Genomic DNA, 24,512 nt, shown 5'->3' with positions numbered 1-24,512 from the left:
AAACGGTGGTCCACTGACCACCTCGTACTCCTGAGTGGAGTCAGTCAGTCTGTCTCATTCCTCACATTCTTACTTTATGCTGTTTGAGCAGAAAAGGAAGCAGCATCAACATGCCTCCGTCGTGCACAATCCACCAGACGTCGATGTTCCCCTCGTTGTAGCGCTCGTGATTCCCAGGGTAGAAGGATACGTTTTTGGGCACGAGCAAAGCCAGGTGGGCTGCCGTTGTGCAGCGCACTGTGTCTGGAGGCAAAAAATAGGAGGAAGCTTTATTATTTGCTTCTGAATGACTGCACAGAATCTCAACGCAATCATAGCTAACCTAGTGCCTCACCACCATTTATCATATCACGAGCAAACCAAGGGTACAGTTATAATGTATTTAAGAAAACAGAAAGTTTTAAAAACTTGGCATTATTCGAGGGTTGAATGAAAACTAATGCCTCCACCTTTGTAACTTGGGTTTGGATGGGAATATTTTAATAAATCAAACAAAGAAATAATCCTTTGAATGTGCTCTTTAATTACCACTGTTTACTTTTCCACATAATCACCAGACAATTGGATACATTTCTGCCAACGATGAACAAGTTTTCTGAAGCCGTCAACACTCTGTTTCTACAACCAGCATCTCACAGTTCTCTCAATGTCTTCATCCGATTCATAACAACGTCCCTGCAGATCTTCTTACATTATTAGAAACAGATGGAAGTCAGATGGTGCTAAATCTGGACTGTATGGAGGATGCGGGATTCTGGCGCAGCTGGCTGAGTGTCAGCTGCAATAAGATCACTCTGACTCATGAGTTCGAAGCCAGCCCGGGTTGGAGTGGGTTTCCAACCAATTGTGTGTAGCCTGTTGTCGACCTTTGCAACCCGAAAGACAGTTGCATCTGTCAAGTAGGAAAATAAGGTACCACCTTAAAGTGTGGGGAGGCTAAATTAACTGATTTAACTAAATTAAGCGGATTACAGTGTACACATAAAGAAGACTCCAGCAAAACATTTCAGCGGGGAAGCATGCGGGGAATGCGGAAGTACTTCATCAGTGTCGCAGATGGATGATGAAAGCGACAGCTCCCCTGGCGGCCAGAAAAAAGTTAAATAGTCTCTGTGTATGTCTGTATATGTTTGTATGTCAAAAATTGGCATTGAATGTTTGCCATATATATGTGTACACTGTAATCCGCCCTGAGTCCCCTGCGGGGTGAGAAGGGCGGAATATAAAAGCTGTAAGTAAATAAATAAATAAACTTGTGAAATCTTTTGCTTGTGAAACTTGGTGGACATCCAACTCTTTGTTTGTCACGCAAGTCAGGTGTTCCCACCTCTTTAAACTTACTTGCCCAACAGTACTCACATCAATGCAATCACCATAAACAGCTTGCATTCTCTGATGAATCTCCCTTGGGGTGACACTTTCAGCTGTCAAGAATTCAATGACTGAACGTTGCTTAAGTCACATTGACCAACGGTCTGTCCAGGGTTCCACTTTAACAACATAACCATTCAATGCTAAGGCTTCCCACCAAAATGGAACTGTAGAGGAGAGCCTACTGAACAAGCCAGTAACTGCTGCATACCAGTACTGCCATCTGTTGAAGAGTTACGAAGGTGGAGGCATTACTTTTCATTCTACCCTTGTATTAAATGTCGTTCGATGAGTAGCTGGCCATTTGGAGTGCCTCTGGTGTTGCTGTAAGAAGTGCATGTGACAGGGCTCAGGCTGCATTATAATAGATGGTCTGTGGTTTGCTCTTCTCCACACTTGCTTCACCACTTACTGGGAGGAATTAAATGGGTAGAGAGATGCCCATCAAACTAATAGTGGGGATGTGGGATGTTTAACAAAAGTAACCCAAAGTTCATTCAACCGAGAGACCAGGAGCACTGGAAGACATACACATGTGAATATGTTCACAGATTGAAAACATCCTTAGGAACTTGCCTATAAAAGTCTTCCAGGATCTTGGGTCTTCGCTTTGCCTCCATCCATAAGGCCACCCCAGCACCACCGTGTTGTGCTTCATGCCCCCCAATCCGCTGGACTGGATCAAGTGGGAAATGCCGTCCCGAAGTTTATGAGCCACGACCACTTGGCAAAACCCTTTCACCTTCTCAATTTCAATCATGTTTTTGATTGTCTGGAAGAGAATAACACAGCGTCAGGGAACATCCTTCATGCAGCAATCATGGAATCCATTTCCAAAAAGTATCAAATCCCCCTACAATTTAAAAATTGAGTTATAGGTGGCTAGGAGTAAAATATCGTGCATGGATCAAAACTATCACAACATATCAAATGATGTTTGTTATATGTGCACCCTGCTGTGCCTTGTAAGCCACCTTGAAATTTTGTCATTTGGGGGTTGTAGTTGCTGGGATTTATAGTTCACCTACAATCAAAGAGCATTCTGAACCCCACCAAGGATGGAATTGAACCAAACTTGGCACACAGTTCTCCCATGACCAACAGAAAATACTGGAAGGATTTGGTGGGCAGTGTCCTTTGGTTTTGGAGTTGTAGTTCACCTACATCCAGAGATCACTGTAGACTCCAACAATAATGGATCTGGACCAAACTCTACACGAATACTTAATGTGCCCAAATGTGAACACTGGTGGAATTTGGTGAAAATAGAATCTTGACATTTGAGAGTTGTAGTTGCTGGGATTTATAGTTCATCTACAATCACAGAGCATTCTGAACCCCACCAACAATAGAATTGGGCCAAACCTCCCAAACAGATCCCCCATGTGGGCCACAGCAATGTGTGGCAGGACGGCTAGTAATAATAATAAGAATTATTATTATTATTATTATTATTATTATTATTATTATTATATGTTTGAAAACATACCTACGAAGCATAATGGGGCAAGAAAGACTGACTGCACTTGCACTCTTGACAAGCTGGAATGTGTCCAGAGGAGGGCGACTAAAATTATCAAGGGTCTGGAGAACAAGCCCTATGAGGAGCGGCTTAGGGAACTGGGCATGTTTAGCCTGAAGAAGAGAAGGCTGAGAGGAGATATGATAGCCATGTATAAATATGTGAGAGGAAGCCACAGGGAGGAGGGAGCAAGCTTGTTTTCTGCTTCCCTGGAGACTAGGACGCGGAACAATGGCTTCAAACTACAAGAGAGGAGATTCCATCTGAACATTAGGAAGAACTTCCTGACTGTGAGAGCCGTTCAACAGTGGAACTCTCTGCCCCGGAGTGTGGTGGAGGCTCCTTCTTTGGAAGCTTTTAAGCAGAGGCTGGATAGCCATTTGAATGGATGGTGATTTGGATGGTGGTGATTTGAATGCAATATTCCTGCTTCTTGGCAGGGGGTTGGACTGGATGGCCCATGAGGTCTCTTCCAACTCTTTGATTCTATGATTCTATGATTCTTGAGTGTCCTCCAAGGTTTATCAATGGAGCCTGATTTCCGTCCAAGTGTATTGACACAGTTTTCAAGTGTTTCCAACAGACACTGTGGTATTCTTTTGTAACTATACATGACGAATTAACAGTCATTTTCGGTTATTTTAAGTCTTGAAACTTGGTAACTAAAATAGAAAACTGATTTAATTAACAAAAGGTCGCAGGTTCGAATCCGAGGAGTGGTGTGAGCTTCTGCTATCAGCCCCAGCTTCTGCCAACCTAGCAGTTCGAAAACATGCAAATGTGAGTAGATCAATAGGTACTGCTCCGGCGGGAGGGTAAGGGTCCTCCATGCAGTCATGCTGGCCACATGACCTTGGAGGTGTCTACGGACAACACCAGCTCTTTGGCTTAGAAATGGAGATGACACGACTGGAATGTCAGGGGAGCATTACCTTAAGTCTATATAAAAATATAGAATGAACCATACTATTTAAATTAGTTTGTGGTATGGAACTACTCTTCAGGATTTGCTAAAAAAAAGTTTCAACCCCACCCCCAGATATTTGTGGCTATGGCCCTGGTGGAGGCTCCTTCTTTGGACACGTTTCAACAGAGGCTGGATGGCCATCTGTCATGGGTGCTTTGAATGCAATTTTCCTGCTTCTTGGTAGAATGGGGTTGGACTGGATGGCTCACAAGTTCTCTTCAAACTCAAGGATTCTAATGGCATCTTCAGAGGTTCTGTTTACAGTGAAGCAAGTGGGGTTAACACAGGGGCCGCTCAACCCATTATGCAAAGTAAGCCTTTGCAGTATAGTTGATTTTGCCCAGGGGCGCTCTTGAGGCGTTCTTAGGGGAAAATAGACCTTGACATATGTGAATGTATAGTTCACCTACAATCAAAGAGCATTCTGAACTCCACCAATCATGGAATTGAATGAAATATGGCACACAGAACTCCCACGACGAACAGAAAATATATATCAGTGATTGGTTGGGGCGGGGGGGGGGGGGGGAGGGTGCCAAAATACTGTTTGCTTACCGTTGAAAACTGCCTAGGGCCGCCTCGGCAAATAGGAAGCACTGCTTGAACACAAAGCAGCTGCACGCAATAACATCCTGCGGAAACTTACTGGCAGTGCATGGGGAGCTGACCCAAAATTAATAAGAACACCAGCCCTTGTCTTACTCAATTGGTACTCACAAGTCTATGTGTTTGGCACAAGTCTGCTCACGCAAAGCAGGTGAACATAGCACTGAACGAAACATGCAGAATAATCACAGGATATCTTAAACCTACACCTGTTGATAAACTCTACAAGCTAGCTGGAATCCCCCCCCCCCTCCTTGATGTGCAACAGGAAGTTGCTGCTAACTGTGGGAGAAATAAGGTTGAACACTGTGAAAGCCACCCAGTGCATGGCTACCAGCCTCCTCCCAGTAGACTCAAATCAAGGAAAAGCTTCATGAGAACCACCACGTTCCCCCAGCAACAGCAAGAGGATTCCTCTGGGCAGCTAAACCAGAAAATCCCAATTGGATGGCACCCCACGAGGGTCTTCCTCCAGGGACAAACCACAAATGGACAACTTGGAAGTCCCTGAACAGACTCAGAAGTGGAGTGGGCAGATCAAAAGACAACCTGGCTAAATGGCACTACCTAAAAGAATCCCACACCTTGTGTGACTGTGGAGCAGAACAGACAACTCCGCATCTGTACGCTTGTCCACTATGCCCTGCCTCATGCACAGGGCAAGAATGAAACCTGTTTTGTTTCAGAGCTGCTGCAGTTTTGCAAAGCCTACAGAGTTAGGCTTTGCAGGCCTTCTCTGCAATGATTGGCCTAGAGAGTTTAGAGCCCCGCCCTTTCTCCCAGGGAGAGTCTCCATTTTAGAGCCCCCTGCCTGTTCAGTTCTGAAGAAGAAATCTGATGTGCTGGAGGCCAAGAAAGGTAGCTCCGACAAACCACTGCAAAAACAATTAAGAATTGAGAACAATTAAGAATAGAATTAAGAATAAAATTAAGAATAGAATTGAGAACAATTAAGAATAGATGTAAGAATTGAGAATAATTGAGTTATAGACAGGAATTGAGAAGAACTGAGCTATAGTTAGATAGATTATAAGAAAGTCATAGAGTATAAAGAAAAATAGATATTGAACTTTGAGAATTGAGTTTATAGAGTTTAGAGAGAGAGAGACTGCATTGTTTTTCTCCAAGGCTAGTCTTGAGCCTAGATAGATAGGGAAATATTTGTTCTTTCTAAAGACAAAGGCTCTGGATTAGGGTGAAGGATTCCTGGACCCTTTGCCACTTGGAAAAGGCTGACTCAGTAACTGGTGGAGAAGAGAAAGAAGGAATATCTATTTGGTTTTATCTATTAACTGTTCTGTTTGCAACCTTGAAAGAACTGTACCAAGTCTGCAAGACTTTGAAATAAATATCCTTTATGATGTTCAGAACTTGCAATAGACTCAGTTACTGAGAATCTCAATCTTCTCAAGAAAAGCCCCAGCAGTTTGCCCAGACATAGGGAACAGCACATCATAGTTTTGTTTTTTAAAAGCGTTTGAGTGTAACGGCACATGGAGGCTACAGACAATGCCATTGCTGTTGCCTGTTTTTGGTCAAAAGATACTTAGCCGCCTACGCTCCTTCTATTTTTATCAGTTCATACAAATTTATGCAATATTTTGATACAAAATAAATAAATAACCTGTTCAGCCGCCTGAGCTTCTCCATAGCTCTCCAAAAAGTTGCCTTGGATGACCGTCCCAATGATTGTCAAGCCCTTGCCAGCTTTCAGCTGAGAAGCAAATGTCAACAGCCGGGGGTATTTCACATGCAAATCCTCATCCAGCTTCAGAAGCACCAAGAGCTGGGGCCTGAAAAGAGAGGGGAGGGGGAGACACCAAGAATGCTCAGCGGCTTTGTTCCTTCCTTCAATGAGTCAGAATATTAAGCACCTCTAAGGAGACTTTGATGGCTTTACAGTCCGCCCTGATCCTGCTAGCTTGCTTTCAAATGGCATTCAAGCACAGCTGAGCTCATGGAGATTCAACTCACGCAGGCATTTGTTCATGGCTGAATACAACACCAGCTTTTGTGTACCAAAGCTACCATCTGGACTAACGTTCTCCAACCTGGTGTCCTCCAGAAGTTGAATGACAGCTCCCACATTCCTCTGTGCAAATTGGGAAGGAAGCTCTAGTCTGAGACATCTGCAGACACTTCACTTAGGCGATCCCTTATAGTCCGAGAATGATGGTCCTCCAAGTGTAGTATCCTGGCGGTGGGTCCATAGGTGACTGTGGAGCCCTATTCTTGATCTGCATCTTCTCCCACAGTGAGGGCATCGGTTTCCAAGTGGAAGGCAGTCCCGGTCGGGGTTGACGTGATGCACCTTCCTATTGGCACGTTTCTCTCTTTCTCACAATTCGTGCCTCTTCAAATTCTACAGCACTGCTGGTCACAGCTGACCTCCAACTGGAGCGCTCAAGGGCCAAGGCTTCCCAGTTCTCAGTGTCTATGCCAGAGTTTTTAATATTCGTGTGCTGTCACACCTGTGCCAGAAGCTAAATTTTCTTTTTCTATGCATGGTTATTTTGCACGTGTTTCTGTTAGCCAGGCATTTTGCAGTTAAGCAGCTTCCCCCAGGCTGCAGTCATAGGCTAGCAGCCTGCCTATCATTGTTGGGGCTTTTGGAACTGCCCTTTTCCCCAGGTTCAGGAGGGAAATGGAGACAGTTTGTTCAATCTTACAGTTTGAAGCCCCACTATAGGACGTGTGAGTTTTCCCCTCCTGTAGAAAAGCTTTGTTTCTTACAAGCTTGGCTGGGGAAGACAATTATGAGGATTGAATGGAAAGTAATGCCTCCACCTTCGTTACTTGGGTTTGGATGGGAGTATTTTAATAACTCAAACGCAGAAATAATCCTTGGAATGTGCTCTTTAACTCCCGCTATTCACTTTTCCACATAATCACCAGACAATTGGATACATTTCTGCCAATGATGAACAAGTTTTCTGAAGCCGTCACGGAAGAAGTCGACACTGTTTCTGCAACCAGCATCTCAGAGTTTTCTCAACATCTTCATCAGAAGCACCATGATGTCCCTACCAGATCTTCTTTCATTATCAGGAACAGAGGGAAGTCGGATGGTGCTAAATCTGGACTGTATGGAGGGTGCCATATGGTGGTGAGATCCAGTCTCTGAAGTTCTGCTGTGTACCCATCGTGCACAGATCTTCTGATAGACTAGCAAAGCAATAATGTCACCCACATGTTCTTGTGAAATGCCAATTATGCTTGAAATTTCTCTCTGAGTGATACGACGATCATCCTGAATCAATTTGTCAACCTTTTGCTTGTGAAACTCAGTGGTTGCTGTCACAGGACATCCAACTTCTTGTTTGTCATGCAAGTCAGATGTTCCCACCTCAACATCTTTAAACTTATTTGCCCAACGGCGCACAATACTCACATCAACACAATCACCAAAAACAGCTTGCATTCTCAGATGGATCTCCTTTAGGGTGACACCTTCTGCTGTCAAGAATTCAATGAATTCAATGACTGCATGTTGCCTAAGTCGCATTGACTGACCGTCTGCACAGGGTTCCATACTTCACACTTTAACAATACAACCATTCAATGCTATGGCTTCCCGCCAAAATGGAACTGTAGAGGAGAGTCTACTGAACAAGCCAGTACCTGCCGCATACCAGTACTATCTGTTGAGGGGTTACGAAGGTGGAGGCATTACTTTTCATTCAACCCTCGTACATGAGAATCACCATGGGAAGCATTTCCATTGGGAAAATAGCTCCATATTAGAAACTAAAAACATAACTTACCTCCAGTTCTTTGTATGAGGAGGCCCTTCCTCCAGCCTCAGCAAGGCGTATCGGGCAGCGCTTAGCGACAGGCCCCGGATCCCATCACCCCATTCCTTCTCTGCCCTGCAAAATAGAATGGCAAGACTCAATTAGTTGAGAGGTCTCTATCTCCCCCTTTCCCAGAGAAACAACACACCAATTACCATATAGATTTGAGTATAAGTTGACCCGAATATAAGCTGAGACATCTAAAGACAACAAAGCTCCTCGGCATGGAAGATGGAGCGACAGCACCCCCTGTGGCCAGAGTCGAGCACAGCCTCCAGATGCCAGAGAGGGTAAAAGATGGGAAGCCTTTACCTCTGTTTATGTACTGTCTGTCTTTGTTAATTGTATAGCGGCACTGAATGTTTGCTGTATATGTGTACAATAATCTGCCCTATGTCCCCTTGGGGAGATAGGGTGGAATATAAAGTTGTTTGTTGTTGTTGTTGTTGTATGAGTATGTAATGAACCTGACTCATTTTAGAAAGTTAGGAAGTGACCTACCTTAAAGGCCTGGTGTGTGAGCAGCCATTTTGTGGTGCTCAGAGAACAATAGCACCAGTGGGGAAGCCATTTGCATGCGAGCGACCTGATTTATCGTATGCAAATAAGCGGGTGCAAAGATTTGAAAGAGGGGCAGAGGCAAGGATCTCAGTTGGAGAAGCCCAACTGCACATTCTATCATCTGGAAGCAGTCTATGAGTGTTGGTCAGTGAGTTAGGTTCTGGAAGGAAGTAGCTGAGAAGCAGCTGGAAAATTAGTTAAAGGAACAAGTTAAAGATAGTTGGAGACCTGTTCTTATGTATTCGCAAAACTGTCCTTTTGGAAGAAAAGAGTGGATTGAGAGAAACTCATATTGAAACGTTGTTCTGTAAGCAGCAAGCATTTGATCCTATGTAACCACTACGCTTAGACTAGAAGAATGATACAAATAAACTGAGTTACTTGAGAACTTGGTTGTTCTGTAAGCAGCAAGCCTTTGATCCTATGTAACCACTACGCTTATACCAGAAGAATGATACAAATAAACTGAGTTACTATTTCATCTTCAAAACAAGCTCTCACCAACTCTGAAGATGCTTGCCATAGATGCAGGCGAAACAGTCTCTTTGGAAGAAAGGAGTGGATTGAAAGAAACACATATTGAAACGTTATTCTGTAAGCGGCAAGCATTTGATCCTATGTAACCACTACGCTTATACCAGAAGAATGATACAAATAAACTGAGTTACTATTTCATCTTCAAACAAGCTCTCACCAACTCTGAGGATGCTTGCCATAGATGCAGGTGAAACGGTCCTTTTGGAAGGAAAGAGTGGATTGAGAGAAACTCATATTGAAATGTCGTTCTGTAAGCAGCAAGCATTTGATCCTATGTAACCACTACGCTTATACCAGAAGAATAATACAAATAAACTGAGTTACTATTTCATCTTCAAGCAAGCTCTCACTACCTCTGAGGATGCTTGCCATAGATGCAGGCGAAAAAGTCCTTTTGGAAGTAAAGAGTGGATTGAGAGAAACTCATATTGAAATGTCGTTCTGTAAGCAGCAAGCCTTTGATCCTATGTAACCACTACGCTTATACCAGAAGAATAATACAAATAAACTGAGTTACTATTTCATCTTCAAGCAAGCTCTCACTACCTCTGAGGATGCTTGCCATAGATGCAGGCGAAAAAGTCCTTTTGGAAGTAAAGAGTGGATTGAGAGAAACTCATATTGAAATGTCGTTCTGTAAGCAGCAAGCCTTTGATCCTATGTAACCACTACGCTTATACCAGAAGAATGATACAAATAAACTGAGTTACTATTTCATCTTCAAAACAAGCTCTCACCAACTCTGAAGATGCTTGCCATAGATGCAGGCGAAACAGTCTCTTTGGAAGAAAGGAGTGGATTGAAAGAAACACATATTGAAACGTTATTCTGTAAGCGGCAAGCATTTGATCCTATGTAACCACTACGCTTATACCAGAAGAATGATACAAATAAACTGAGTTACTATTTCATCTTCAAACAAGCTCTCACCAACTCTGAGGATGCTTGCCATAGATGCAGGTGAAACGGTCCTTTTGGAAGGAAAGAGTGGATTGAGAGAAACTCATATTGAAATGTCGTTCTGTAAGCAGCAAGCATTTGATCCTATGTAACCACTACGCTTATACCAGAAGAATAATACAAATAAACTGAGTTACTATTTCATCTTCAAGCAAGCTCTCACTACCTCTGAGGATGCTTGCCATAGATGCAGGCGAAAAAGTCCTTTTGGAAGTAAAGAGTGGATTGAGAGAAACTCATATTGAAATGTTATTCTGTAAGCAGCAAGCCTTTGATCCTATGTAACCACTACGCTTATACCAGAAGAATGATACAAATAAACTGAGTTACTATTTCATCTTCAAAACAAGCTCTCACCAACTCTGAAGATGCTTGCCATAGATGCAGGCGAAACAGTCTCTTTGGAAGAAAGGAGTGGATTGAAAGAAACACATATTGAAACGTTATTCTGTAAGCGGCAAGCATTTGATCCTATGTAACCACTACGCTTATACCAGAAGAATGATACAAATAAACTGAGTTACTATTTCATCTTCAAACAAGCTCTCACCAACTCTGAGGATGCTTGCCATAGATGCAGGTGAAACGGTCCTTTTGGAAGGAAAGAGTGGATTGAGAGAAACTCATATTGAAATGTCGTTCTGTAAGCAGCAAGCATTTGATCCTATGTAACCACTACGCTTATACCAGAAGAATAATACAAATAAACTGAGTTACTATTTCATCTTCAAGCAAGCTCTCACTACCTCTGAGGATGCTTGCCATAGATGCAGGCGAAAAAGTCCTTTTGGAAGTAAAGAGTGGATTGAGAGAAACTCATATTGAAATGTTATTCTGTAAGCAGCAAGCCTTTGATCCTATGTAACCACTACGCTTATACCAGAAGAATGATACAAATAAACTGAGTTACTATTTCATCTTCAAACAAGCTCTCACCAACTCTGAGGATGCTTGCCATAGATGCAGGCGAAAGAGTCCTTTTGGAAGAAAAGAGTGGATTGAGAGAAACTCATATTGAAATGTCGTTCTGTAAGCAGCAAGCATTTGATCCTATGTAACCACTACGCTTATACCAGAAGAATAATACAAATAAACTGAGTTACTATTTCATCTTCAAGCAAGCTCTCACTACCTCTGAGGATGCTTGCCATAGATGCAGGCGAAAAAGTCCTTTTGGAAGAAAAGAGTGGATTGAGAGAAACTCATATTGAAATGTCGTTCTGTAAGCAGCAAGCATTTGATCCTATGTAACCACTACGCTTATACCAGAAGAATAATACAAATAAACTGAGTTACTATTTCATCTTCAAGCAAGCTCTCACTACCTCTGAGGATGCTTGCCATAGATGCAGGCGAAAAAGTCCTTTTGGAAGTAAAGAGTGGATTGAGAGAAACTCATATTGAAATGTTATTCTGTAAGCAGCAAGCCTTTGATCCTATGTAACCACTACGCTTATACCAGAAGAATGATACAAATAAACTGAGTTACTATTTCATCTTCAAACAAGCTCTCACCAACTCTGAGGATGCTTGCCATAGATGCAGGCGAAACAGTCCTTTTGGAAGAAAAGAGTGGATTGAGAGAAACTCATATTGAAATGTCGTTCTGTAAGCAGCAAGCCTTTGATCCTATGTAACCACTACGCTTATCCCAAAAGAATGATACAATTAAACTGAGTTACTATTTCATCTTCAAACAAGCTCTCACTACCTCTGAGGATGCTTGCCATAGATGCAGGCGAAACATCAGGAGAAAATGCCTTTAGAACATGGCCATATAGCTCGAAAAAACCTACAACAACCCAAGCTCTCTCTTCCTCAATCTCTCGATAAGAAATCTCTCTGTGCTTTCGTTTCAAATGGTGACAAGTGGTGGGATGATAAAATAAAAGCTCCCTCCCAAAAAAAGATTTGATTGTTTTGTTTGTATTTTTGTTTCAGGGTGCATTCACAAGTGCTTCCAATCAAAACACCCAGTTACTCTCGTCACTAGCAACTTACCCCTGGTATTCAATGTATTTGTAAATCATTCCTGCAATAAGCATCGCCACCAATGCGTAATACCAGGAAGAGATGAACATCAGTGCCAGGCAGATACTCATGCCTAAAAAGGACAAGGCCCTGCGGAAGAAGAAAACGCAAAGGTCAACACGCAGAAAGGGGCAGGTTTCACATGCACAGGAATGCTCTGTCACGTGTTTATACTTCATCACCAACAGCTGTTGGAGGCAGTCATAGAATTTTTCATTTGTTGTTGTTTGTGTCTCTGACAGTCTATCTCAAGCATGTGCAAACTTGGACCATCCAAGTATTCCGGACTTCAACTCCCACAATTCCTAACAGCTTCAGGCCCCTTCCTTTTCCCCTTCAGCCACTTTAGTAGATTCTAAAGAAAATATGTACAAGCACAATCCTCATGGTTTTGCATGGTTAGACATGCATGACGGTGCATGCCATGAACTCGCTGCTTTTCTAGGTCATGCAGTCGCTCCTGAAAGCCTGGGGCTAGTCAGCCTGCTCCTCTTTGAAGGCAAACGTGTGAAACAAAACTTACCAGTGGTAGTACTTAAACCTGGGCCGCCAGTTTGGAGTTCTGAGGAGTGTTTGCACTGCACAGGCCAAGTTGACAAACAGATAACACATCAAGAAGAACCTGGTTTGGGAATAAAAGGTTGCAAGAAGTGTTAGTGAAAACTAAAATACAGCAGAGCATCCAAAAACAAACAGGATACAAAAGCTGAGCATCAGCTCATTAGCGAGCAGAGTGTGAAGTATTATGGACTCCTGTTTGAGGGGATGTGGCTGGCGCAATGAGTTAAAACCTTGTGCTGCTGAACTGCTGACCTGAAGGTTAGTTCAAAGCTGTGGGTAGGGGTGAACTCTCACTGTAAGCCCTAGCTCCTGCCGACCTAGCAGTTTGAAAACATGCAAATGTGAGACCTTCAGCGGGAAGGTCATAAATATATTTATTTATTCATTTACTATATTTGTATACCGCCTTTCTCAGCCTGAGGGCGACTCAAGGCCATTTACAGAGGCAAGATTCAGTGCCCAACAACACAAAACATTTAAAACTTTAAGCATTAACATATAATATATGATCATAGTAAAATCAATCTATATAAATAAAAATGTAATGTTTGTTTGTGGGATTAACAAAACTCAAAAACCACTGGACGAATTGCTGCCAAATTTGGCCACAAGACACCCACTAACCCAAGGAGTGACCATCACTCAAAAAAATTGATTTTGTCATTTGGGAGTTGTAGTTGCTGGGATTTGTAGTTTACTTACAATCAAAGAGCATTCTGAACACCACCAATGATGGAATTGAACCAAACTTGGCACACAAGACTTCCATGACCAACAGAAAACACTAGAAGGATTTGGTGGGCATTGACCTTGAGTTTGGGAGTTGTAGTTCACCTACAGAGAGCACTGTGGACTCAAACAAAGATGGATCTGGACCAAAATTGGTACGAATATTCCATATGCCCAAATATGAACACAGATGGAGTTTGGGGGAAAGAGACATTGATAATTGGGAGTTGTAGTTACTGGGATTTATAGTTCACCTACAATCAATCAGGTCTTGCATGCTTTGTTCCCTGATGCAGGAACCTCTCTACTATGAGAAGAACCCCAAACTCACATTGATAGGATGGGAGCCACCATGTCCAGGGAAGCGATCAGGATGCCAAATTCGGCAATCAGTGCTGTCAGCAAAAGGGCCCATGTTGGCTCTCCGTTTGCCTTCCCGTGGCCAAAGACCTGCAAATGTGGGTGAAGGAACAAAATCCGTTCATTTAAACCATTTCACGATTAACTACTGAAAACAGTTTAGGAGAGCATTTAAAAATAAGGACAGGGGATTGAAGGTGGTGGTGTGACCGGTGGCGTGACCGGCCAGGAAGATTTCTCTGCTCCCGATAGCAACGATTTAGTGCCTTCCATAGTGCCCTTCAAAGATCAAATGAGTATCTCATCAAAACCATGTACTGATTGTTTTAAATATATATTGCTTATTTCACAAAAAAACAGAGGTGGCACACCTACATGTTGCAGACGACACACCAATGTGTCACAGCAAATGGTTTGGACCGCTCTGCCCTACATAACGTTGGCCCTCTTTTCTGGCCTCGTCCCATTATAAATGACAATGAATTGTATACTTTTCTTTTTAAAAAAATTATTAAAGGTTTCTAGGGGGTACATCGAGAGAGTGTCAACCATCAACATGCCTATGAGTAAAAAGTAGTGCAGGGAGGGTATGGTAGGTAGGGTAGGGGTAGGGAAAAAGGGAAGGGAAAAAGGGAAGGGGAGGGGTGTGGGGGGAGTAAAAGGGGGATGTGCGGGGAGGATGGGGAGGATGGAGAATTAGTTGAATAGTATATTGATTTTAACCCGTAACACATGTTAGTAATAGTATTGGTAGAGTTTCCTTCACAAGCTTCTCCTCTTTCTATATTTAGTTGATGTTGAAGTAGTTTTTGACTGGGGACCAGTCAATTTTGCTTTTCGCCATTGTTTGTATATTTTTCAGGTGTTCTGTTAGACAGTCCATGTTCATTATATCTAATAATTTACATGTCCATTCTTCAATCGTTGGTGTCTCTTTGTTCTTCCATTTTTTGGCCACTATCCTTGCTGCTGTCATATGGAAGAGAAGTTTGTCCTTATTCTTCTCTAATTCGAAGTCAAAAAATACCCAAGAGGAAGTATTCCGCCTTCATTTCTTTCTTTACATTCAGAATTTTGTTTGTTATATCGTGAATCTCATTCCAAAATCTTTTGATTTCGTCACAAGTCCACCAGCAATGGAAGAAGGTTCCTTTTTTTTTACACTTCCAACATAGCCCCGATACATTTTTATACCATTTTGCTAATTGTATACTTTTCTGACACCAATGTAAAGTAGAACTCGTGGGTCTTTTTTTACCCTCGAAGTGGGCTCTGCATGTACTTACCCATAAGAAGGGGATGATGTTGTCCTTGGCGATGGCTTGAAGGAGCCGAGGGGCACCCGTGAGGCTCTGCAAACCTGCCCCGCAGGTTGAGAAAAACGAGCCAATCACAATGACCCAAGGTGAGGGCCAGGCCAGCGTCCCCACCACCAAGTTCTTGTTCACCGCATCGCCATATCTGTTGGAAGGACAGAAGCAGCGAGTCTGAAAGAGTTGCCATTTTTATTCCACACAGTCTGACACCAGTTTAACTGCTATGGCTCAATGCTATGGAATCCTGAGTATTGAAGTTTTACAGGGCCATAGTCTTCCCTGACAACAACAACAACAACAACAACAACAACAACAACAAACTTTATTTATATTCTGCTCTATCTCCCCATGGGGAATCAGAGCAGATTACAGAATACATAAGTGGCAAATATTCAATGCCATTTATGTATTCTTAAGAAATTAACTGTTAGAATAATAATAATCATCATCATCAACTTTATTTCTAATGGTTTTACTAGTGTACAAAACAGCTTATAGTTTTCAACTCTGTCTATGTCCAGTGCAGGATGGCATACTATGCAAGGGTTAAAAATATATATGTGATTTATTGCCAGAGGGGGAACTGTAAACAGTTGTGGGGTACATCACACATTCCAATGATGAAAAATTGAGATAACAGACTGCTGGGCGTGCTCTTTCAGCCATGCTCGTACGATTTCTCCTGTAAATAGTTCTGTTAGTTATTTTCTGTAGCTGTGCTGTCACACGCTGGGCCTGTAGCAATTGTCTATTAACAAGACATGATCTTTATGTGCCCAGCGGGATGCGGGGGTTCCTCGGCTGAGAGGCCCTATGAATTTTCCTATACAAAGTCTTTAGAAGCTTGGAAAGTTTAACAAAGTTCTTTATTGGTGCAAGAAATCAGTCAAATACTGCTTAGATTTTCAACAAATCAATCAAATATTTCTTAACTTGTCCACAATGGACAGGCAACTAGCTTCATGAACTGTTTCTTTCTTCTATGAGAGAAATCCTTTTGACCACTCCCTGGGCAATCCGTCTTTTAGGCTTAGCTGGCGTGGGGCCCTACTCCTGGTCCCAATTTGCTTTATGGGTACCCGAGTAGACCTTACCGGCTAAAACTCTGAAGATTTTCCAGCTGGAGTCCTTTGGATTTTTTCCACAAATGCTGTGGATCTGTTTCTTTAACCCCAACAAGGGCTGTGCTGTATTTCTTAAGAAAGCTATGAGAATTGTCTTCCCCAGCCAAGCTTGTAAGAAATGAAGCTTTTCTACAGGTCCTGTAGTTGGGCTTCAAACTGTAAGATTGAACAAACGGTCCCCTTTTTCCTCCTGAACCTGGGGAAAAGGGCGGTTCCAAAAGCCCCAACCATGATAGGCAGGCTGCTAGCCTATGACTGCAGCAGCCTGGGGAAAGCTGCTTAACTGCAAAATGCCTGGCTAACAGAAACATGTGCAAACTAACCATGCATAGAAAAAGAAAATTTAGCTTCTGGCACAGCTGTGCCAGCACAGTAGCTGTTAGAAAGTAATTAAATAAATGTGCCGCTTCAAGGCTTTGAAACTGATGGAAGGCTGTGCACTCTGTTTTCTTTGCGTGCGTCATTACAGTTACACTGAGGCCGAATTTTACTGACATTAACAACAAAGACAGACAGTACACATACAGAGGCAAAGGCTTCCCACTTTTCATTTCCGGCATCTACAGGCTGTGGGGAGGTGCTGTTGTCCCATTTTTCATGCTGAGGAAACTGTTGTCTATGGATGCCTTCCTGATTGAATTTGCCAGCATGTTTTCAGGGGTGCCTTTTACCTCCCTGCCGAAGCGGTACCTATTTATCTGCTCACATCGCTGTTTTCAAACTGCTAGGTAAGCAGAAGCTCGGGTTGATGGCGGGAGCTCACCCCAACCCGCGGCTCGAACTGCCAACCTGATTTTCAAGATTGACAAGATTTTCAGTAGCAAGTAATTTAACCCACTGTGTTAGCTGTGGTCCCAGAATCTCACTCAGGATTCCATAACATTGAGCCATGGTAGTTAATGCAGTATCAAACGGCATTAATTCTATAGTGTAGATGCACCAATGATATCAGACATTTTTGGCAAGTTTAAGGTGAATCTATAAACCATTATTATTTGCTCAGACTATTCTAAAAAAAGGGATTCTAACCAGGATTGGAAAGGCGCTGCAATTAAATCATTCTTTCAAATTTAATAATAATATTAATGCTAACCAATGTATGTAATGTACTGTTGAAGGCTTTCATGGCCAGAACAAAAAGTTCTGCAATAAATCAACACAGGGATAATAGTAACCTTGGATGCTACTCTTAGTGTCCTAGAGGCAGACTAGAACTAAAAAGGCTGTAATAAAACGAAATTACTAGTTCAGACCTATTTGCTTGGGATAAACAACCAGTAGAACCAAGCATGAGCCACGCCTGTGTAGCAAATTGCTGTTTTGCTTGATGTATCCGCAATAAGCAGCAAGTATGTTTGGATAGACATGATAGCCATATGGGCTTATCATAGAATCCTAGAGTTGGAAGAGACCTCGTGGGCCATCCAGTCCAACCCCATTCTGCCAAGAAGCAGGAAAATTGCATTCAAATCACCCCTGACAGATGGCCATCCAGCCTCTGTTTCAAAGCCTCCAAAGAAGGAGCCTCCACCACACTCCAGTGCAGAGAGTTCCACTGCTGAACAGCTCACACAGTTAGGAAGTTCTTCCTCATGTTCAGGTGGAATCTCTTTTCCTGTAGTTTGAAGCCATTGTTCCATTGCGTCCTAGTCTCCAGAGCAGCAAAAAACAAGCTTGCTCCCTCCTCCCTATGACTTCCCCTCACTTATTTATACATGTCATAGGAAGGAGGGAGCAAGCCTGGTGATAGCAAAGATATGAGGGTAGAATGAAAAGTAATGCCTCCACCAGGGGTGGCTCAACCCATTACGCGAAGTAAGCATTTGTAGTAGAGTTGATTTTGCCCAGAGGCGCTCTTGAGGTGCGCTTGGGGGAAAATAGACCTTGACATATGCGAGCTGTAGTTACTGGGATGTATAGTTCACCTACAATCAAAGAGCATTCTGAACTCCACCAATGATGGAGTTGAACCAAATATGGCACACAGAACTCCCACGACGAACAGAAAATATATATCAGTGATTGGTTGGTGGTGGTGGTGGGGGGGGGGGACCAAAATACTGTTTGCTTACTGTTGAAAATTACCTAGGGCCGCCTCTGGCCTCCACCTTCGTAACTCCTCAAAAGGTGGCGGTACTGGTATGTGGCAGGTACTGGCTTGTTCAGTAGACTCTCCTCTACAGTTCTATTTTGGCGGGAAGCCTTAGCATTTAACGGTTGTATTGTTAAAGTGTGAAGTATGGAACCCTGTGCAGACAGTTGGCCAATGTGACTTAAGCAATATGCAGTTATTGAATTCTTGACAGCAGAAGGTGTAACCCCAAAGGAGATTCCTCAGAAAATGCAAGCTGTTTATGGTGATTTGTGTTGATGTGAGTACTGTGCGTCACTGGGTGAGTAAGTTTAAAGATGTTGAGATGATACATTCTGCTGTCAAGAATTCAATGACTGCACGTTGCTTAAGTAGCTTTGACCGACCGCCTGCAAAGGGTTCCATACTTCGCACTTTAACAACACAACTGTTCGATGATAAGGCTTCCTGGCAAAATGGATCTGTAGAGGAGTGTCTACTGAACAAGCCAGTACTTGCCACATACCAGTACTGCCATCTGTTGAGGAGCTACAAAGGTGGAGGCATTACTTTTTATTCAACCCTCATACATGCAGGATCCCGGTCATTTCATTTTCTTACACATTTTCTAAGAGGATGTCGACTTACTTGTCTCTAAGAACAACACTTTCAATGCAAGCGCCAAACAGCAGCACACAACTGAAATCTGGAAGTGATTAAGGAAGCCAGTTTGAAAGCTATACATTACAGAATATGGAGATTTCCTTCCGTAGACACGAAGATATTAAAGTTATCCCAAACGGCAGAAATGGGTACATTAACTATGTTGGTAAGCGAGCAGACAATAGATATTTTTGATGGGCTGGAAACCATTCTGAATATTTTTATGGGACAGTGTGAAAAACATATCATTCCTGGGTTTTGAACATTACGAATTGACACCAGATTGGAAGTTTAGGCTTTTTCGAACCACCAACCTATTAGTCCATGGTCCTACAGGCACAAGGGTTTAACCCATTGCACTTCTGGGGGCTCCATATCGCAAATACACACAAAGGATACAAACTAGAGATGTAGTAGCAATGGCGAGGATAGTTCCAACAGGAATGGACTTCTGGGCATCCTTGAGGTCTCCAGATCGGTTGGAGCCCGCCATAATCCCTTGAAAAAAAGGACGTAAACATTGAAAGCAATTCTAAACTCCACCAGACAGAGAAGATTCATCCCCTGTATCTCCTCACCTGTCACAGAAGGGAAGAAGATGCCCACCAGCACCGTGAAGGACGTTGCAATGTCCGCATAAACATACAAGTGGAGGTTGTCCTTGCGCCCGGCCACGTCCACTGATGGTTGGCCCGCTTTCTCCAGGATCTCTCCCTTCTCCATGTAACTGCTCCAGATGTTATCTGGGAACGGGATGCAGACAAGATGAGGCAACAAAAATGAAATGCAGACAAAGCAAAACCTGGTTTGAAAACAGTCCATGTGAACGGGATCTAAAAGTCTTAGGAGAACACAATCTGAACGTGAGCCAAGAGTGTGATGCGGCCAATGTGATTCTAGGCTGCATCAATGTGACGGCATGTCAGGTCCCACTTGTATGTGAATTGTTTGGCTATCTACTGCTTTCTATCAATCTTGTTTGCACCTGTTGAATTGCCTTCTCTGCTTAATTTTTGGCTCCTCCCCTTCCTGGTGAAAAGGGCAGGGCTTTCTTTTCATTCTACCATCAGACTGCCTTATAGATGGACATGAAAAAGATTTGGCTCTAAAGCCCTTGTTTAGGCTATCTCTCATCACCAATTCTCAGGTTTTCACCCTTGAGACACACACTTCATGCCCAGATCTCCCTGGACGACGTTGAGGAATCTCAAGTGCCTTCAAACCAGTCCTTTGGCACCAGAGGAAGACTTTGTGCCTTCAAATATAGGCCATTTAGACTGGGGTTGTGGATGCTCAGGCATGAGAAAAGAGGGAACTTGGAAAGCTTCTCAGCTGCAAACTCCTTGGACCCAAGACTTCAGAGACTGTAACGTATATTTTCTTTATCCCTGTTGAAACATCAAGTTTATGCCTAAGAAAGATAACTCATCGTGAATAATAAACACCATTTTGAGTTATCTGTTGTGGGAGTCCTTGGGAGTTCCGGTTTTCTAAAGGAGGGCAAGAAGCAACCCCCTGGGGAGAGATGTCACATCCATGTTTCTTTCACTAAGATCTATAGACCCCAGGCGCGACGGCACAATCAATAGGAGTTTACTGTTGAGCCTGAGGGAATTCAAGCCCATGCTATTCTGCTTTGGTGAGACCTCCTCTAGAATAGGACTACAGTGTTCCCTCGCTACTTAGAATCATAGAATCATAGAATCAAAGAGTTGGAAGAGACCTCATGGGCCATCCAGTCCAACCCCCTGCCAAGAAGCAGGAATATTGCATTCAAATCACCCCTGACAGATGGCCATCCAGCCTCTGCTTAAAAGCTTCCAAAGAAGGAGCCTCCACCACACTCCGGGGCAGAGAGTTCCACTGCTGAACGGCTCTCACAGTCAGGAAGTTCTTCCTAATGTTCAGATGGAATCTCCTCTCTTGTAGTTTGAAGCCATCAAACTACATCCGCGTCCTAGTCTCCAAGGAAGCAGAAAACAAGCTTGCTCCCTCCTCCCTGTGGCTTCCTCTCACATATTTATACATGGCTATCATATCTCCTCTCAGCCTTCTCTTCTTCAGGCTAAACATGCCCAGTTCCCTAAGCCGCTCCTCATAGGGCTTGTTCTCCAGACCCTTGATCATTTTAGTCGCCCTCCTCTGGACACATTCCAGCTTGTCACTATCTCTCTTCAATTGTGGTGCCCAGAATTGGACACAATATTCCAGATGTGGTCTAACTTCATGGTTCACTTTACGCGGACTCCCTGTTTCATGGATTTTCCATCAATCTATATAAAAAACATGTAATGTTCGTTTGTGGAATTAACATAACTCAAAAACCACTAGAGGAATTGCCACCAAATTTGGCCAAAAGATACCGACTATCCCAAGGAGTGACCATCACTCAAAAAACATTGATTTTGTAATTTGGGAGTTGTAGTTGTTGGGATTTATTGTTCACCTACAATCAAAGAGCCTTCTGGGCTCCACCACCGATGGAATTGAACCAAACTTGGCACACAGTTCTCCCATGACTAACCGAAAATATTGGAAGGGTTTGGTGGGCAGTGTCCTTTGGTTTTGGAGTTGTAGTTCACCTACATCCAGAGATCACTGTGGACTCAAACAATGATGGATCTGGACCAAACTCTACATGGATACTCAAATATGCCCAAATGTGAACACTAGTAGAGTTTGGGGAAAATAGAATCTTGACATTCCAGAGTTGTAGTTGCTGGGATTTATAGTTTACCTACAATCACAGAGCATTCTGAATCCCACCAACGATAGAATTGGACCAAACCTCCCACACAGAACCCCCATGCGGGTCACAGCAACGTGTGGCAGGGGATGGCTAGTCTATATAAATAAAAATGTAATGTTCATTTGTGGGATTAACATAACTCAAAAACCACTGGACGAATTGCCGCCAAATTTGGCCACAGGATACCGACTAACCCAAGGAGTGACCATCACTCAAAAAACATCAATGTTGTCATTTGGGAGTTGTTGTTGCTGGGATTTATAGTTCACCTACAATCAAAGAGCATTCTGAACTCCACCAATGATGGAATTGAACCAAACATAGCATACAGGACTCCCATGACCAACAGAAAACACCGGAAGGGTTTGGGAGCTGTAGCTCACCTACATCCAGACTCAAACAATGGTGGATCTGGAGCAAACTTGGCACAAATATTCCATATGCCCAAATATGAACACAGATGGAGTTTGGGGAAAATAGACATTCATATTTGGGAGTTGTAGTTACTGGAATTTATAGTTCACCTACAATCAAAGAGCATTCTGAACTCCACCAATGATGGTATTGAACCAAACGTGACTTGGAGAAAAGAAAGCTGAAAGGGGACAGCCTTGTTTAAACATATTTATATTTTTTAATATGTGTATTATATGGAGTGTTTTTAAATGATTATGTGTTTTAGCAAGGTTGAAACCCACCTTGAAACAAAGCCAAGCCATCCTCACTACCTCTGAGGATGCTTGCCATAGATGCAGGCGAAACATCAGGAGAGAATGCCTCTAGAACATGGTCATATAGCCCGAAAAAAACCTACAACAACCCAAAGCCATGCCTTGCTGGTCATACCTTTCAGAATCCTGCTTGCAGCTCCAGGAATTCCAATAATTTCAGTCACATTATTGAACCGGAAGTAGTCGTCACATAATCCAGAAGTGATGTTGAAGCCTGGGCAGAAGAGCTCGGTCAGGTTGGTGGGCACAGTGAGGTTGTCCACAACCGTTGTTTTGGCACAGATATCAAACTGGTCCCTTGAAAGAGTCCGATTACCCAACATACAAACCCTGGGGAGGAAAAGAGGACGGTTTGTGAAAATAGGTTGCATTTTGTACAGAAACTCACAAGCACTTCTATCTTTTTGCTCCTCCAAAAGCAAAAATCATAGAATCATAGAATTGGAAGAGACCTCCATCCAGTCCAACCCCCTGCCAAGAAGCAGGAAAATTGCATTCAAAGCACTCCCGACAGATGGCCATCCAGCCTCTGTTTAAAAGTTTCCGAAGAAGGAACTCCATCACACTTCGGGACAGAGAGTTCCACTGCTGAACGGCTCTCACAGTCAGGACCACACCTGGAATATTGTGTCCAATACTGGGCACCACAATTCAAGAGAGATATTGACAAGCTGGAATGTGTCCAGAGGAGGGCGACTAAAATGATCAAGGGTCTGGAGAACAAGCCCTATGAGGAGCGGCTTAAGGAGCCGGGCATGTTTAGCCTGAAGAAGAGAAGGCTGAGAGGAGATATGATAGCCATGTATAAATATGTGAGAGGAAGCCACAGGGAGGAGGGAGCAAGCTTGTTTTCTGCTTCCCTGGAGATTAGGACGCAATGGAACAATGGCTTCAAACTACAAGAGAGGAGATTCCATCTGAACATGAGGAAGAACTTCCTGACTGTGAGAGCCGTTCAGCAGTGGAACTCTCTGCCCCAGAGTGTGGTGGAGGCTCCTTCTTTGGAAGCTTTTAAACAGAGGCTGGATGGCCATCTGTTGGGAGTTATTTGAATGCGATGTTCCTGCTTCTTGGCAGGGGGTTGGACTGGATGGCCCATGAGGTCCCTTCCAACTCTTTGATTCTATAATTCTATGATTCTATCCCACAGGGAAAATAACCCCAGCTTAAAAGACAACCGAGGAGCTTTTGTGGACCACAACTTACGGAAAGGCGGGAGGGTCAAAGACAGACTTGATGGCCCCAGCATAGATGGACAAGATGGAGATAATGACACAGGCTAAGAACAGAGAGGCAAATTTGTTCACGTATTTCACACCGACGAAGACCACCACGGCCATGAAGGTGAGGAACAAGGTGCCGTAGACGCGCATGTTGTTGAGCGTGGCACTGGAAGTATCGTGGGCCCCAGTCGGGTGGAAAATGGCAGCCTGGGGAGCGATGTACGTCTGAAAAAGAGAAGGACTTTGCCTTAGGACAGCATTTCTCAACCTGGGGGTCGGGACCCCTGGTGGGTGTCAGAGGGGTCACCAGAGACCATCAGAAAACACAGTATTTCTGTTGGTCATGGGGGTTCTGTGTGGGAAGTCTGGCCCAATTCTATTGTTGGTGGGGTTCAGAATGCTCTTTGATTGTAGGTGAACTATGAATCCCAGGAACTACAATTCCTAAATGTCAAAATCTATTTTCCCCAAACTCCACCATATTTGGGCATATTGAGTATTCGTGCTATGCTCGGTCCAGACCATCATTGTTTGAGTCCATAGTGCTCTCTGGGTGTAGGTGAACTACAACTCCAAAACTCAAGGTCAATGCCCACCAAACCCTTCCAGTATTTTCTGTTGGTCATGGGAGTTCTG

The 24,512-nt window shown here is 43.3% G+C and overlaps 1 protein-coding gene across 3 annotated transcripts in view; it reads right to left on the bottom strand.

Annotated features, from left to right (window-relative positions):
- Positions 1 to 24,512, bottom strand: part of SLC12A4 (solute carrier family 12 member 4) — a 109,664-nt gene that overhangs the window by 11,089 nt on the left and 74,063 nt on the right. For all 3 annotated transcript variants that reach the window (XM_060787879.2, XM_060787880.2, XM_060787883.2), the window contains exons 7-19: positions 23,860 to 24,101; positions 22,769 to 22,983; positions 19,752 to 19,916; positions 19,573 to 19,671; positions 19,159 to 19,216; positions 15,286 to 15,460; positions 13,971 to 14,089; positions 12,873 to 12,971; positions 12,320 to 12,439; positions 8,231 to 8,335; positions 6,091 to 6,259; positions 1,948 to 2,143; positions 74 to 243 (exon numbers count right to left, since the gene is read on the bottom strand). In XM_060787879.2, the coding sequence (XP_060643862.2) occupies positions 74 to 243; positions 1,948 to 2,143; positions 6,091 to 6,259; positions 8,231 to 8,335; positions 12,320 to 12,439; positions 12,873 to 12,971; positions 13,971 to 14,089; positions 15,286 to 15,460; positions 19,159 to 19,216; positions 19,573 to 19,671; positions 19,752 to 19,916; positions 22,769 to 22,983; positions 23,860 to 24,101 (1,932 nt within the window). The remainder of the gene's footprint in view (positions 1 to 73; positions 244 to 1,947; positions 2,144 to 6,090; positions 6,260 to 8,230; positions 8,336 to 12,319; positions 12,440 to 12,872; positions 12,972 to 13,970; positions 14,090 to 15,285; positions 15,461 to 19,158; positions 19,217 to 19,572; positions 19,672 to 19,751; positions 19,917 to 22,768; positions 22,984 to 23,859; positions 24,102 to 24,512) is intronic.

This window comes from Anolis sagrei, chromosome 8, assembly GCF_037176765.1.
Source record: "Anolis sagrei isolate rAnoSag1 chromosome 8, rAnoSag1.mat, whole genome shotgun sequence".
Taxonomy (NCBI): domain Eukaryota; kingdom Metazoa; phylum Chordata; class Lepidosauria; order Squamata; family Dactyloidae; genus Anolis; species Anolis sagrei.
Note: the sequence above shows the minus strand (reverse complement) of the source record. Positions and strands in the feature narration are given on the sequence as shown.